Source organism: Cydia strobilella, chromosome 9, assembly GCF_947568885.1.
Source record: "Cydia strobilella chromosome 9, ilCydStro3.1, whole genome shotgun sequence".
Lineage (NCBI taxonomy): Eukaryota > Metazoa > Arthropoda > Insecta > Lepidoptera > Tortricidae > Cydia > Cydia strobilella.
In genome coordinates, this window is record NC_086049.1 from 10,344,606 (window position 1) to 10,360,995 (window position 16,390).

Sequence of the window (16,390 nt, forward strand, 5' to 3'; positions counted from 1 at the left end):
ATAAAGTGTAACAGTTACCTGCGACATCTGAGAGATATCCATCTGCAGCCGGTCGGGGTCGGAGCCACTACTGCTCTGACTGCACTCCTCGTACACTGACGAGTCCCGCGACTTCTTGTTCCCCGATCGCCCGAACACGTGCTGCTTGTATTCCTCGGAGAAGTTTGATTGCTTGTGGCTAAGCGCTTTGTGAAAGTACGAGTTTTGATGTTCTGCGGGCTCAGTTTGTTCGACAGGCTCGTTCTTAACGCCTCCATACAGTGACAAGTCCATTTCTTTATGTTCCTGGTCCTCGTGGCTGCCGGGACTGGGCGCGGGCGGCGCGCTGTAAGCATTGCTGTACTGCTCTTCAGGGTATTCGGGCGTGTAGCTGACTTCGTTCGGGTTCGACCGCTCGATAACAGTTGAATAATTCGGTGGATATTTGTGAGATTCCTCGTTCTCGCGCTGTGCTACGGCTACGGCCTTGCTTATGATGTCGATGACGGCATTACAATGCATTACTTCTCTCGCTCGCTCTGAAGGCGGCAAGCTCGGCACGCTGTTGAACACTATATGATGATCTTCCGCGGCTTTAACAGCGTATTTGTTCGGGTCGTAGTTTTTTATTTGTAAAAGTGTGACCGCCGCCTGCCGGCTCTCCAAGTTCTTCATCTCTTCTGTAGAGTCCGGTGAGCCAGTGTCGTATTTGTGTTTGTCGAGCAGGTAGTCGTCATCGTTTAGCGGCTGGATGATCTCCTCTAACTTGCAGGCGGTTATGTTCAGGATGTCCTACAAACAGAAGCGAACAATAGCTGAGCAAACACAGTCTATACTAGGTTCACGATAACGACGCCGTGAACCAATAAGCTGGCTCATTTCACGACGAGACGTGATATCGCTTGAACAAACTGATAAGATAATAAACACACAAGAGAGCAAGGTGTTTTTACAGTAACGATTCAAAAATCAAGGAAGATGTACTACTTTACGTTATGCAAAGTGAGTAGTGGTTAATCGGTTGCCGCGTGTGTTTGTGTAGTTGATTAGTACCTACCTAATGGCGTTCTTTTGTTGTAGGTGTTAGTGATATTAGGTTGCGTCACGTCGGGGCTCGCTGTAGCGAAGAGCAAAGAGTGCGACGTGCTGGTAGTGGACGAAGAAAACGTGACAGTCAATTGTTCGAAGCGGGGAATCTTTGCCATACCAGATAGCTGGCCGAAGCAACTGGCCGCGGTAAACAAAGGTATGTCCTAGTATAACGTACTTCCGTCAGCTGCGCCACACCTTATTATTGTACAGATAACTCTGGTGCATCAAAAAGATACGGCTTAGATTAGAATCGCGCTTGTCAACGTTTTGTTAATCGGTTCTCGGAAATAGTACTTGATGATAATAATGATACGTGCTATCAAAGATGCACCTAATTAATCATATTATTATTGTCTGTTTAAGTGCAATAATTACCGGCCTAATTCCGTTTTGCAATAATTGTATGTAGGTATTTGTTGTGCAATATAACTGTCATAGGCACATGTACATATAGGTATAACTATGTTTAAATGATTGTATCCTATTAGTCATTGAGGCAAATCACCCCTTTAGTTTTATAAATGGCGGAAACAAGGTGAGCCGTCCACAGAAGCCGAGGCTTACCTAATTCTTGGTATTATTATTTATACTAGCTGTTGCCCGCGACTTTGTACGCGTGGATTTGTATGTTGGTGGTTATATATTCTACATGAGCATAATATAGAACATTATGCAGCAAAAGATATCAGTAGGGACGGTTAATCATTTGTTAATAATTATACAACGCATGAAATTTGTCTTTCACAAACTACGAAGTTTCAAGACCCTAACTGAAAAAAATTATTCCCGATATAATCCCTCTCGACCCTCTTAGAAGATTTACAAGTCCACTATTTAAAAAAAAAATTCGCTCCCGAAACTATTAATACAAACTTTTCAAAAACGGTGTAAGTAATCAGTTAATATAATGCCCTTTTTACCAAGTTTCAAGTTCCTAGCTTAAAAGAAAATTTGTACCACATATAAACTTACATCCCTTTTTTAACCCCTTTAGGGGTTGAATTTTTAAGAACGTTGAAATAACTTTTTTGGAATCTTATACAATGCCTTTCTAAGAAGTTTCAAAGCATTTGTAATAGATTCACTTTCAACCCCTTTTTAACCCTTGTAGGGGATGAATATTTAAAAACGCTTGAATTACTTTTCTTGTATTCTAATAATATGCCTTTATACAAAGATTCAAGTCCCGCACTCAAAAAAATATTTGATCTCCATACAAACTTTTAACCCCATTTTTACCACCTTGGGGGATGAATTTTCAATAATGCTGAAATAGGTTTTTTTCTCTTTTAATTATATATTTTTCAATGAAGTTTCAAGTACCTAACTTAAAATAAAATTAGGACCACGTCAAACTTTCAACCCCTTTTTAACCACTTTAGGGGATGAATTTTTAAAAACGCTGAAATCACTTTTCTTGTATTCTAATAACATGCCTTTATGCAATGATTCAAGTCCCGCACTCAAAAAAATTTAGGATCTCCATACAAACTTTCAACCCCTTTTTCACCACCTTAGGGGATGAATTTTGAAAAACCCCTTCTTAGTGGATACTAACGTCATAAAAGCTATCTATTGTGAAAAATTCAGCTCTCTAGGTCCAACGGTTTGGCTGGGCGTTGATTTAAGTGAGTCAGTCAGTTTGTCAGGACTTTTACGCTTATATATATATATATATAGATTATTGCCTATTTCTAGTCAACTGAGCACTTGAAGTCTTGAAAAAATGTATCTTAATAAAAACTGGCATGCCCATGTGCCACGAGTTCCACTAAGGTATTATTTGCCTATAAATGGCGCCAAATACATCATAAAAGAAAAACAAAAGAACGTGCATTGCATGTTGTGTCATAAAATATAGTCCCTGTATAGTCGAGCGCCATTAAAGTTAACCACTTAAGCAAAAAAAAGATAAATCATTGTCACCCTGTGACTGATCTGATGATAAAATGTCAGTTTAATTTAACGCCGTATAATGTAGATGACAAATGTGCCGTTCTCAATCAAAAGGGTACTTATTGTCGGTTGTCAATAAGGCGCTATTTCCATATAGCTTTAATTGAAAATCAACCTTATTGACAAGCGACAATGTGGTACCTTTTGGTTGAAAATGTCACAAATTTTCATTAATGGTATCAATCGATCAGGTTTATTTTTAGGATCAAATGTCTATATGAAACCCATTGCATTAAATCAATACAAAAGTCAGAAAATATAGTCAGTCCGACAGTCATACTTCACTCGCGAAACGCTCCTAACAAAACGATAAGTGAACGTGACGTGGTCACTGAGAGCCCATTTTGAATGTATGGACAAAACAAGAAAATTGCGTTTTTGTCGGTGAAATATTGCGTTTATGTATATAGTTGCCATGCAATCTTTTTTATTTGATAAATGTTTGTTACTCCATAACTCCGTCTTTTCTGGGCCGATTTTGAAAATTCTTTTTTTGATTGTAAGTATATACATACAGATTGGTCCCATTTCAGTTCTGATGATGGGATCCATGAGGAATCGAGGGAACTCCTCAAATGTTAAAGGCATACATATAGTGAATTTAGTATTTTCATCAACAAATCAAGCATTTACATTTAAAAAACTGACATTTGATATAGTGGAACTGCTGATGATGATCAGAACGGAACTCTTCAATCACGCATAGTTCACGTTTAGCGATTTATCCTCTTCGTTATGTTTGTTAAGCAAGTTAGGTTTCCAAGACACATTATTGTCAAGCTCGAGTTCTAATGATGGGATGGTAATGACATCATATCCCGAGAATTATGTTTATCTGGTATAATCCGAACCCAAGTTATGAGGGTTCAAAAAAACGACTATCTATATGAAGATATCTCGGTGCTCGTGAAGTAATGACATACTTTCCGCACTAGCATCGAAATGTACTATTAACGTTTACACTAAATAAAACAGAATATAGTGATGGGCCATATCGCCAATATGTGTACGTACATGAAAATGTATTCCATCTATTGATAACATAACGTGTATCCGATAGTTAACGTTATCTGAAATGATGAATATCTTCGCAAACACTGACTGTTAGTTCTGAGTAGTGTGCTTCCACTCCAGATACTATATTTATATAGTATAAGACGACGATACACTGATAGCATACGAGCGTTGATAAAGTTATGGCATAAGATAGTGTTGCTGTAAATACTGTAATTAAAGCTGAAGCTTTATTGTCGAATGTTGCAGTTACTGAATTATTTAAGTACGTACCCGTCGCGAAGCTTTTCATACAATCGTCTAAAAATTACCGCTTAGGGAGTATCAAAAAGCCTACTTAGGCTCATCACACCTGGGAACATTTTTCATTACATTAATAATTATATTGTCCTATATTTCAATTTATCATTTAAGCTTAAGCTAACCACTTTGTAAAAAACCTGTAACCATTTTTGAAAATGACTCAAGTATAAATATAGTTTGAGGCATTGATTTCTGACTGATGCCAAACCAAGCGTCACTATGAATGGAAATATTGCTGTCTTTCTATACAATATGATGCTGTAAGTAGCGTGCAGCGTACAATAGAAACTAAGGCCGAACATCTTATTACGTTTCAGACAGCCAGGTTCGGATAACGCTGTTCAACAACAGTATAACCGATGTGACGCAGTTCCCCGCGGCGCCAGGCGCGCGCGTCGCGATATCTCTGCGGGCCAACCGCATTGTGGAGATACGGGACGATGCCTTCAACAACATAGAGCGACTGTTCTTCTTGGACTTGAGCTATAACCGCATCACAGGTACAACACAACAGTATAACCGATGTGACACAGTTTCCTGCTGCGCCGGGCGCGCGCGACGCGATATCACTGCGGGCCAACCGCATTGTGGAGATACGGGACGATGCCTTCAACAACATAGAGCGACTGTTCTTCTTGGACTTGAGCTATAACCGCATCACAGGTAACAAACAGTATAACCGATGTGACACAGTTTCCTGCTGCGCCGGGCGCGCGCGACGCGATATCACTGCGGGCTAACCGCATTGTGGAGATACGGGACGATGCCTTCAACAACATAGAGCGACTGTTCTTTTTGGACTTGAGCTATAACCGCATCACAGGTACAACAAACAGTATAACCGATGTGACACAGTTTCCTGCTGCGCCGGGCGCGCGTGACGCGATATCACTGCGGGCTAACCGCATTGTGGAGATACGGGACGATGCCTTCAACAACATAGAGCGACTGTTCTTCTTGGACTTGAGCTATAACCGCATCACAGGTACAACAAACAGTATAACCGATGTGACACGGTTTCCTGCTGCGCCGGGCGCGCGCGTCGCGATATCTCTACGGGCCAACCGCAATTGTGGAGATACGGAACGATGCCTTCTACAACATAGAACGGCTGTTCTTCTTGGACTTGAGCTATAACCGCGTCACATGTAGGTAAAATCAAAGAGGATATAATAAGATAGAGCGGTACTGTCATAGTAAATTTTGTAACCACAGTAAATTCACTGCCATCTATCGACACACTTTAAAACTAAAAATGAAGATTTATAAAAATACGATAAAATGTATTTAAATATGAATATTTTTTTTTTATTTGCATTAATTATTTTTATGATTTTGACCCATGTTCTTTCACTGATATGCGTTAAAATTGTTAAATACAAACAAAACCGTCAACGCCCTCTATACGAGAGTAGGCCAAGGTAGTGGCGCCATCTGTTCGAGAATCAAATTTTCGTGATTTTCGAGGCACGTTTTTTCCTTAGACTGTATCCATCTATTACGGAGTTATATCTATCTTTGGTAAAATATAACAACAACAGATTAAGCGAAGTGACAACGCTACTAGCGAAACAGTATGTAAAGTTTCATGGTCCGTATTGATTTAATGATCAAAGTCAAGATGATGAGGGTCACGCTGAAAGTATTTAGGTATTCTTTAATCATTCGCTATTTATTTTTACTGTCACTATAGCACAGAATAAGTAATAGTACTATAGTAAGTTTATATATAGGCAATAGCCAGTAATAGGATCATACATTTTATTTATCAAATTTTGCGGTTAAACATTCAAATTATACTTTAAAACAATACGAACATTTATATTTATATTTAATGATTGTTAGCTGTACGTAATAGCTGTTATATGTCACAGTACCTTTAAAGTTCCTCAATAAGATCAGCAATGACGTAACAAACCAAACACTTCAGTGCTTCAACCTTATGTTTAATTTAGTAACTATAGTATTTGACCATATGTACCTATTATATTAGGAATTAGTAAACAGTAGGTAATTATAATTACAGTTGGCTACCGCGTACTATTTATGTTATGTGATTTTTTTAAATTGGCGTAAGCTGAAGACGCGGGTTCGATTCCCGCCTCGGCCACCGGTGGACTTGGTCACTTTTTCTTTAGTGTATGATATCTATTTCAGTTTATAATTTGAGATATGCCTACTTTTGAAATATACTCGTACTTATTTTATTTGGAGATATGCAAGACACTGGGTTACGTCATAATAAAAATATTAGATAACTAATCTCCGAACTATTCAATGTGATCACTTCAAACACATACATTCTAGTAGGCTAGCGTTTCAGAGATTTCATTAAATGATATTACTGCAGAGACATATCTAAAATAGATGACCTAAGTCCAATTCTTATCTTTAAGAACATTAGTGGAAGAGTTGTTTTAGAAGTATTTGGATATTGATACGGATAAATCGTATCTCATACAAATCAATACATGCCATGCGATTGATGCGATGATTTAGATATTATGTAGTAACTACCGATTAACATTAAGTATTCAATTCAAATCAAGACAATGCAATTATAATATTGACCCTAGGTCAAGCCCGATTTATCATTCTTGATTGTAAATACCTATTCTAACATGGTTTTATATTTAAGTTGTCGGACATTGACCTCTCTATCATGACGAGAATAGATATTTGCGACGTAGCGAATAACTTATTCTAAATATACGACCTTTATTCGTTTTATTACCTACTAGTAGGTATAAACCGCATAATATGTACTACAGTGGCGGTAAGGCTTTAAAATTATCGGGACCAGTCAGGACATGTCTGTCACCAGGCTGTATAGCTAGACAGTTGAAATTTTGACAGGTGATGTATTTCTGTTGCCGCTATAACAACAAATACTAAAAAATACGGAACCCTCGGTGCGCGAGTCCGACTTGCATTTGGCCGGTTTTTTCCTTTAATATAAAATTTATACTTAAATTGGATTTAAAATTAGCAAGTTAAACGTTTTCATTATCGTTCGTATTTCTTTAATTTTCACATGCTTCTTAATGATGGATTTGCAATTGGTATAGAGCCCATTGGCGACTTTAGGATTGTAGGGGTGGTGATTTGGTTTTAGAATTAACTTAATCCTTCATATTCCAGGAGAAGTACTCCGAAGCGAGATATTCCAAGGGCCGTACAACGATGGAGTGTACGCCAACATCGCGCTGGAGACCCTCGACCTTGCCCACAATGAGATCCACTCGCTCGACCGCTACCTCTTCCAGTACACGCCCAATCTGACCCGGCTGGACTTGAGTGACAACCCTATTGAGATACTCGACCATGTCACTATACTTGCGCTGTCAAGTGCTACTCAATTAGAGGTAAAAGGACCGATCCAAAAGGTCACTATTTTAAATATGATTCGCGCTCGACTAATATCTATTTATGAACTTGTATCCGACCTCAACCCTTTGACCGCCAAAGACGGCAACTGACGCGCGCTGCTACACCCTAATGTCAAACTTCGCGCGTTCCGACAAGGTGCATGATAACTTGATGACGCACCGCGATAGGCGTGCCATTCAAAGTGTTGACAAGTGACCGTACCCGTACACTCTCAAGTATAAAAAACCTGGTCGCATTGTATCAAATCGTAGCAACAAATCGGAATTAAGAATGCTATTGTAGTAATTTATTGTATGGGATTTTTTTTTCCCTGCTGAGTCACGTTAATCAGTCCGTTGCCTGTGGGCCCAATCGGCTCTTAATCCAACATACAAAACCATAAAAAAAAAGAGAACAAATTTATAACTGCTCAGTTATCAGAATTTTACATTACATTTTTAGACATAACCGTCATCTTATGCAAAATAGTGGCCAACCGATGACCGTTCTAATCTTACACCGAAAGCATTTATGCAACGCCTTTCAATAACTATAAGATAACCGCTATATGAATCGCCTCCGCGTCATCTGATTCGCGAATTTACATATTACGCATGGGTTTTTCCAGCACTGTAATAAGTAACCCAACGTAAACATCAATATAATTATAATTATATTACACTTAAGCGAATGATAAGTACGAATGTCGAAGAGTGAACGACCCAAATGACCCTAAAGTCAAAATACTTACAGAAGCAGAAAAGAAAGTTAAATATAGATAAATTGTATATACCTACTAGACTAAGCTATTTAAATGATTATTATGTTTTGTATTACAGTGGATACATAACATAGACGTGTCACGTGTGATACAGAGGGTAATATTGTATTCGGTTACCGCGATAGTTACTCATAAAATAAAAGTATGAAATCGAATTATATCGCGTATTTTGAATTTATAATGGATGAACGCTGTAAAGGGTTCGAAACGTCGGGATAAATAAATTCAATATACGCGATATAATCCGATTTCATAGTTTTATATTTTATTTCATATGTACAGGCTGTTTTTTGGGTTCCGTACCAAAGGGTAAAAACGGGACCCTATTACTAAGACTTCGCTATCTGTCTGTCTGTCCGTCTGTCACCAGGCTGTATCTCATGAACCGTGATAGCTAGACAGTTGAAATTTTCACAGATGATGTATTTCTGTTGCCGCTATAACAACAAATACTAAAAACAGAATAAAATCAAGGGGGGGGCTCACATACAACAAACGTGATTTTATGTATGTATGTATGTTTTAATTATGGATCAATGTTATCTGGATTAAATTATTTTATTATTATTATTATGTCGTTTTTTGCGTAATGGTACGGAACCCTTCGTGCGCAAGTCCGACTCGCACTTGGCCGGTTTTTTTTTTTAAATTACTGGCAATATTTTGCGATGTGTAACTTTTACCAACCCCTAAATCGCGAAATAGTATACCCTGTATAAGTAACAAAGTGAAACAATTTCTAAAATCAAGCATGTTGTAAATTAGATAACTAGTAGTTAAGCACATAAACCGGTCGCCTAGTTTTCAGACAGGTGCATCCACGTGAAGCTACAAACAGGCAAGTCATGTAGTGACACAAATAGTGATAGCTAGCCTAAGTGAACAACAATAATTATAGGTTTCTAAACTCCTTTATAACCACGGTAGGGTTCGGAAAACTTTTGTTATTATGAAGATAAATGACAAATGTTTATATTTCCAGGTCCTCAACTTGTCTGGCACGGGCATAGACGACATACCCCTGGACGCGTTCAGAGGTGTCCTGAACTTGCAAATGATAGATCTGTCCAACAACAAGTTCGTCACGGTGCCCGAGAGCCTCAGTTTGGTCGGCAGCACTTTGAAGTATCTCACGTTCAATAACAATCCCATAGTGGAATTGAATGACGACAGTTTTATTGGTAAGAGTATGTTTATTTATACCAAGACTAGAGAAGAATTAATTTAGTAACCTAAAGAGGTACTAGTACAACATATTTTAAATATTGACATATTTTTTAATAAGAAAACCTGGTTCAAAAGTATTTACTATACAAGGGTTAACAAATTGATCGATATCACGTGTCACGTTATCTTTAGCGACTTATTTCGCTTCGTTGCGAAGATCAAAGTTTAGCTATATGTTGCATTGGCAAAAATTGCTAAGAATTATTTGCCTACAGTTCGACTGACTTAGCTGGAAAACATTGAGTTGTTTAAAAATATTTTGTTATTGAGGCATTATTTTATAAAAAAAATTAATAATTAATCTAAATATAAAATTTTCCGTCATAACACTCATAACGTAACGTCATACATACCTATCTTTTTTTCTGAATCCTACCAAACATCCTAATAAACCTCATGACCGGATTTCGGCAGCAGGAAAAGTAGCACTAAAGAAGTGTTCAAAATGAACTGAACAAAACATAAATTTCTTTAAGAATAAGAGCGCGTGTAGGTTTGAATGTCTCACCCGCTAAGTTACTTCTGCTGTTGAGTGTTGATTGTAGTGTTCGAAGCCTTTCGTCTTTAGGCACAGGCGGCCTTAGACAAGATGCCAAACGCTAATGTCTCTCTGTCGCACTAATATGGAAGAGTGATAGAAAAATTAGAGAGATATTACCATTTCGTTTGCTAAGGCGCAAACGATTAGCATCTTGGCTAGGCGGAGTTTTGGACGATAAAATGACGCCCAGCCGTTGGAGACATGACATTACAAAATACTATTTTTCGCTAGGTTTGTCAAACTTATTCGAGTTGGAAGTTGGCGAGAACCAACGTCTGGAGGAAGTCAAACGGAGCACATTCACGCCTCTGAAACGACTGAGGGTCCTTCATCTGTGTCACAACCCTAACCTGAGGTTCATCAGTCATCTCGCGTTTCGAGGACTCAAGGACAAGTGGACTTTGAAAGAGGTTGGTAACCTTTTTGCAAGCATAACGAGTGCAATATAATGTTTCAGGGTAACTTCCTCCCTTCAATGGCTTTGAAAAAGTTTCTGGATGAAGTTTTTTCAAAGAACTGCAGTGGGTATGGGGGTGGGGTTCTTAAAAAAAAGTAGTCAGGGTTAGGAAAACGCATGTGAAAAAACATTCAAGAGTTCATAAATAACGGTTTATTAGCATCAAGGGGTCATCATAAGTTTGTTTGCCGCTTAAAATAAAAAAACCGGCCAAGTGCGAGTCGGGCTCGCGTTTCAAGGATTTCGTACATTACAATTTTTTTTTTTATGTGACGTATGTGTGTTTTGGCTATTTACTTAAATAACTTCTAAACTATTCATTTTAAAATTACACAAAAAAAAATGAGATTCTGACAATGAGCTCTTTCATTTGATATTTAACACGATATAGTTTGAAAAACTTTATTTTTTAATTTTCTCATTTACCCCCCAAAAATGGCCCCCATTTTTAAAATTTATTTGTTTACGATACATGTCCGTCTTTGGGTCACAAACTTACATATGTGTACCGAATTTCAACTTAATTGGTCCAGTAGTTTCGGAGAAAATAGGCTGTGAGAGACGGACAGACAGACGCACGAGTGATCCTATAAGGGTTCCGATTTTTCTTTTTGGGGTACGGAACCCTAACAACTATGATAAGTTTATGTACTGACTAATCTAATGCAGAAACGGGAATTCCCACGTTATCGAAAAGGATTTTTTCATATTCAAAATAATTATAAGTTAACTTGGACGTTTATTATACTAGCGGAGAGTCGAATTCACTTTGCTCACAGCGAGGCCATAAAAACAGCTTTGGGGCGGAGGCGTGGCCGACAGCTATAATAATAATAATCGCGGAAAATATTTCATTGGCCAATGTAAGATAGTGACTAATAACTAAGATCGTAATGCATACTTGAAACTATCAACAAGGAGATTATGCAAAAGTGAAAAAAAAACTCTTGCTTAAGTCTTAATTAACCCCTGAATCATCGAACGATAATATCGTTATGTTATTATTTATTTATTTTAAACTTTATTGCACAGTAAAAATATACAGTGACAAAAGGCGTACTTAATGCTACACGGCATTCTCTACCAGTCAACCTTTTCCTTTTCCCTTAATTTACCTTTTAAGTTATGAGACATGGGTGTTAACAATATATATTTTAGGGTTCCGTACCCAAAGGGTGAAAACAGAACCCTATTACTAAGACTCCGCTGTCTGTCTGTCCGTCTGTCACCAGGCTGTACCTCATCAACCGTGATAGCTAGACAGTTGAAATTTTCACAGATGATGTATTTCTGTTACAGCTATAACAACAAATACCAAAAACAGAATAAAATAAATATTTAAGTGGGGCTCCCATACAACAAACGTGTTTTTTTTGCCGTTTTAGGCGTAATGGTGCGCGAGTCCTACTCGCACTTGGCCGGGTTTTTTTTTCTCATAAGTAGAACGCAACGTTGTGGTGGAATAATTGGCAATTTATCCACATTTAAAGTTGCTGATAATACGCTACCTATTTTAAAATTCAAATTATTACTTTTTATATGTTAAGTTAAAAACCTACACAAACGCCACCAGTTTCGTAATCATAATAAGCAAGGATATCGAAGACGAAGAAACACTATTGATTAGGTTGTGTCACGGATATAAGCAGTTCTTACGCTATTGCTATTATAAAAGGTTGACTAACAGTAATGCAATTAAAGATTGCTAAGACAGATATCAAGGGAACCTTTGCTATTCAATTATTAATATCTGGATGACGAAAAAAGATAGGAAAATACATAAACCCGTTTAATCGATTTTTCAGCCTCTTAAGCCTCTAGAAAGTTTACCAAAATAGTTAGAGCCGATTTAGAGAATACATATGTTACTTGTTTAATAATATAATTTGAATGGACAAATAACTTGCTCTAACGGCTCTAACCACATCACATACATAATCATCTATGTTATAAAATGTACCTATGCAACCGAATTTGCCCCAGATTGGGATTGCTTACTTGACAGCTCAACAAAACTGGGTCGTCTGATTAATCACTACAGTGTTTTGCTTGTTTAGTATTAATCAATATTTGATTGCAAAATCCCTTATCTGGACCAAAATTCTTTATCACTAAGCCAATTTGGTAGTGAAGATGTTAATATAAGAGTTAAGTATGTTGTTACCCACAAAACACGCCTTTTCTTATGGAGGGATTTACCATAAAATGGTCCTATTTTTGCTCCTTAGGTACCCACAGGGAAGCAAAGTAGGACCATTTTATGGTACTCAATTATGTAAATATTTATTGATTATTTACATTAATGTTTGTATTTATACTTGAATACATAACAAAAACAGAAATTATAATTAACTGCACAAGAGTGCTTAGTTACAAGCCAGACAATTAACATTTATATTCAAATAAAATTTAACAACAACATGCAAATTAATTGCCACAAGATAACCATTATTAAGTGTAAGATTGTTTCTTGAAATTTAATGATCTTATTTACAGGTATACCTTGATGACAACAATTTGAGTGAGCTTTCTACAGACCTCATGCCATGGGGTAAACTAGAAGTTTTGGGAATGACAAATAATGACTGGTTATGCAACTGCGATTTGGCAAACATAGTGACTAAGCAGGAAGCTGGTACCAAGTTTAAGTCTGGAGAAATACCTTAGTAAGTATAACTAAAACATTTTAGAATTGTATGTATCTACTCTGTAGCAACTCCTTTTTCTTAACAAGTAACATTAACATATTGAGTTTAAAAATAGGATCCAACCTGTTTAATTTGACTAGGTTCAATCACCGCTCAGTTTATAAATATAAAAAAATGGCTTATATTTTTCAAGTTTCAATTTTAATGTAAAACTTTTGAGGGCTGAATTTGGAACTCTTTCCCTAAACTACGTCTATGTACATATTAATATTGAATAGAGACATGAGATGTGGCAAAGTTTGAGCAGTGGACACAATAACAAGATGTTATTTTATTGAAAGCTATAAAACTACTAGTTAAAAGACTTTATCACTACTAGAGTCAATAATAAATCTGAGGTTTATCAAGTCATCACCATTTATTACCCATTTAAGTAGATAATGTCCTATGACCTATTTTGTTTAGAGCAGACCTTACCTTGAAAATAATTCTTTTCTCAGCACCAATCTAACTTTATTGCATAAAGCAAGTTATAGATTACTCCTGCCTGTGTATGTATGTCTATTTTTCGGGCTCATTGTGATACTTAAACAGCTCTATGGGTATGCTATGTTAATAGACTTATAATTATTGTGAGGATGGAATAGATCATAACATTTACATATTATGCTTAAGGATTTATTATTAATTTTTTTCACTTGTTTAATTTTTTTTTTCAGTTGTGCAGCCCCAATGAGATTAGCTGGAGAGTACATAACTAACATAACAGGATTCTGTCCGACATTAGACTCAACACCTGAATCAGCAAAAAATAATAAATTCAGCTTTGGCAACTTACGACCTAAACATCTACTGTGGAGCATTTTTGGAGTGGCCATGGTAGCACTATTTGGAATGCTTCTTGGTTTACTAGTGAACACATTGAAAACATTTTACAAAACAAAAGTCAAAAGTCAACCAATCAAATATGTCAACATCAATGCTGATTCCAGCTTTGCATAAAATTGTATTTTCATTTATATTATGTATATTGTAAAGAAATTTTAGAAAGATAAATTATTGTTAGTCCATAATTAATACTGTACATAGTTGTTTTGTTTATAATACAAATAAAGGTGCTAAATTCAAATTTGTTTATCAACTCACCTCTTTTGGGCCTGAAAGTGAATTGGCATACTGAAGGAACTGTTCTAGTAGCCTTTCTGATTTGTGTGATAACTCTCTGAAGGTGTGGAACTCATCAAGCTTATGAGCACAACTCCCACACACCACCTGGGGGAGCAAGTCCGCCGGAGATACCTAAAAACAACATTCACATCAAACAGTTGCTTCACAATATCACTACAGGTGATGTGGCCAGTGACCTTTCCCAAGCATAACATAATCACTGCTTATGACTCATATCCATTAGTTAGTAATCTGATAGTAAATGACAACAGAATTGTTCAAACTTGTTAATGATCAATGCAAGATAACAAACAAGATAGAATGCAGTTCCCCTGCAGATTGATTCCCTTTAAATACACTTCTATATTTAGACAATATCGGAATCTTAAAATAGCTTGGTGTATAATGAAATAGGGGGAGTGCATGCATCAGAGGTGGGTCGTGGGGGCCGCGGCAGGAGCGGGCGGCCGCTCGCAAGAGCGCGCTCCGCTGGAGGCGCGGCGAGATCACCGCGCTCCTTTGTTATCAGCCGCGGCCGTGGCGGCTGCCACCCGCCTCGCCTATCACTTCCACGAACCACATTAGTCATACGCTCCGCCACTAAACGCGTGGGCCGTAACATGATATCACAATGCGAAAATACCCAACACCCGCGAGAAAGTTAATGGCGCTTATCAGCTTCCACAATCTCGTACGCTTCTGCTAGCTAAACTTTCACACGAGAAAACGGTCCCTTCCTGGTGGTCGGGACCTAAAATAGTACAAACATGATTACCATTATGGACAAATATGTCATTATCATATCCGAAAGTCGAGATTTATCCTTATCACGGTCGAATATTGGAAGTTTAACATCACTGCAATTATCGCCACAGAATGATAAACAAAGGCGACACACTGAATGGAACTTCGGCGGCAAATTACACATATTTAGAAATCAAAACACAGAAAGGCAGTCACAATGAAAGAACACATTTAGAAATTAATCGACTAACTAATACAAAAATTAAAAGATTTTGTTGAAAATATAACTCAGCATGCGACGATGTAGAATACACATCGCGATTGTCAACCAAACGAGCAAGCCACACACACATATGAAAATCCCATTGTTTACAGTGACGCTGATTACTGAGCGTGTATGCGGATGAGTTTGTTCTACTTGTTTTACTGATAAAATGATAACATTATCAATTTACTATCTGCCTGAAATTCTGGGTCTAGACTGTAGAAATTTCTTCTAAAAAGGACTGACAGTTTTTGAATGTATGTGTTTTAATTAAATATTTGTTCAATATCCTTTAAAATTGAATTAAAATAGGCAGTTCACGATTGCTTTATAGGACGTTATCAGTAAACGGAATCTCAGCTATATTTCAAGCATACTATTAGCTGATACTCAAGAATTAGATGGAAAACTTGGTTCTTTAATTATTTTAAGGATGATTTTGGAGCAGCACTTAATAAAATCTTTATTTAAAATGATTATTAGCAAATGTATTGTAGTTAGTTAGTTTTCTTTGTTCATTTTAACTAATATCTATTGTTTGACAGGGTATTTTAGGTTGGCAACATTTCAAGTGACAGAACTTTAAACGTCAAACTTCAAATAGGTACTTTATAGGGTAATATGTTAGATTAAAATCATTAAAATATTTAAAAATTTGGCAAAATTAAAGCAAACCCATACTAAGTAATGAAAACCAAACAAATACCCTAAGTTGATATGTGGATAAATCTCTAAAGGAATTCATACCTAAAACGTCTCAGTTGTATTTTATTATTGTGTTTAATATAAACCAAGTCGACTTTGACTGAAAGTAGGATTATAAATTACCTAAATAATACGATGAAAA

General features: G+C 37.0%; 2 protein-coding genes across 2 annotated transcripts in view; one reads left to right on the plus strand and one right to left on the minus strand.

Annotated features, from left to right (window-relative positions):
- Positions 1-15,755, minus strand: part of LOC134744284 (uncharacterized) — a 37,797-nt gene extending 22,042 nt beyond the window's left edge. The window contains exons 1-3 of the mRNA XM_063678038.1: positions 15,310-15,755; positions 14,514-14,666; positions 19-771 (exon numbers count right to left, since the gene is read on the minus strand). Of these exons, the coding sequence (XP_063534108.1) occupies positions 19-771; positions 14,514-14,666; positions 15,310-15,462 (1,059 nt within the window). The 5' untranslated portion in view covers positions 15,463-15,755. The remainder of the gene's footprint in view (positions 1-18; positions 772-14,513; positions 14,667-15,309) is intronic.
- LOC134744285 (phospholipase A2 inhibitor beta-like) lies at positions 832-14,496 on the plus strand. Its single transcript, XM_063678039.1, has 8 exons — positions 832-981; positions 1,060-1,225; positions 4,662-4,844; positions 7,486-7,709; positions 9,477-9,675; positions 10,494-10,672; positions 13,216-13,385; positions 14,087-14,496. The coding sequence occupies exons 1-8, from the start codon at positions 958-960 to the stop codon at positions 14,367-14,369; spliced, it is 1,428 nt and encodes a 475-aa protein (XP_063534109.1). The 5' UTR covers positions 832-957; the 3' UTR covers positions 14,370-14,496.
- Positions 15,756-16,390: the final 635 nt, after the last annotated feature.

Bases quoted from the DNA above. Each gene is read 5' to 3' on its own strand.
- LOC134744285 (XM_063678039.1), top strand. From the start codon at position 958: ATGTACTACTTTACGTTATGCAAA. The intron at 4,845-7,485 runs GTACAACACAAC...TTCATATTCCAG, and splicing joins GAGCTATAACCGCATCACAG to GAGAAGTACTCCGAAGCGAG. The intron at 10,673-13,215 runs GTTGGTAACCTT...TCTTATTTACAG, and splicing joins ACAAGTGGACTTTGAAAGAG to GTATACCTTGATGACAACAA.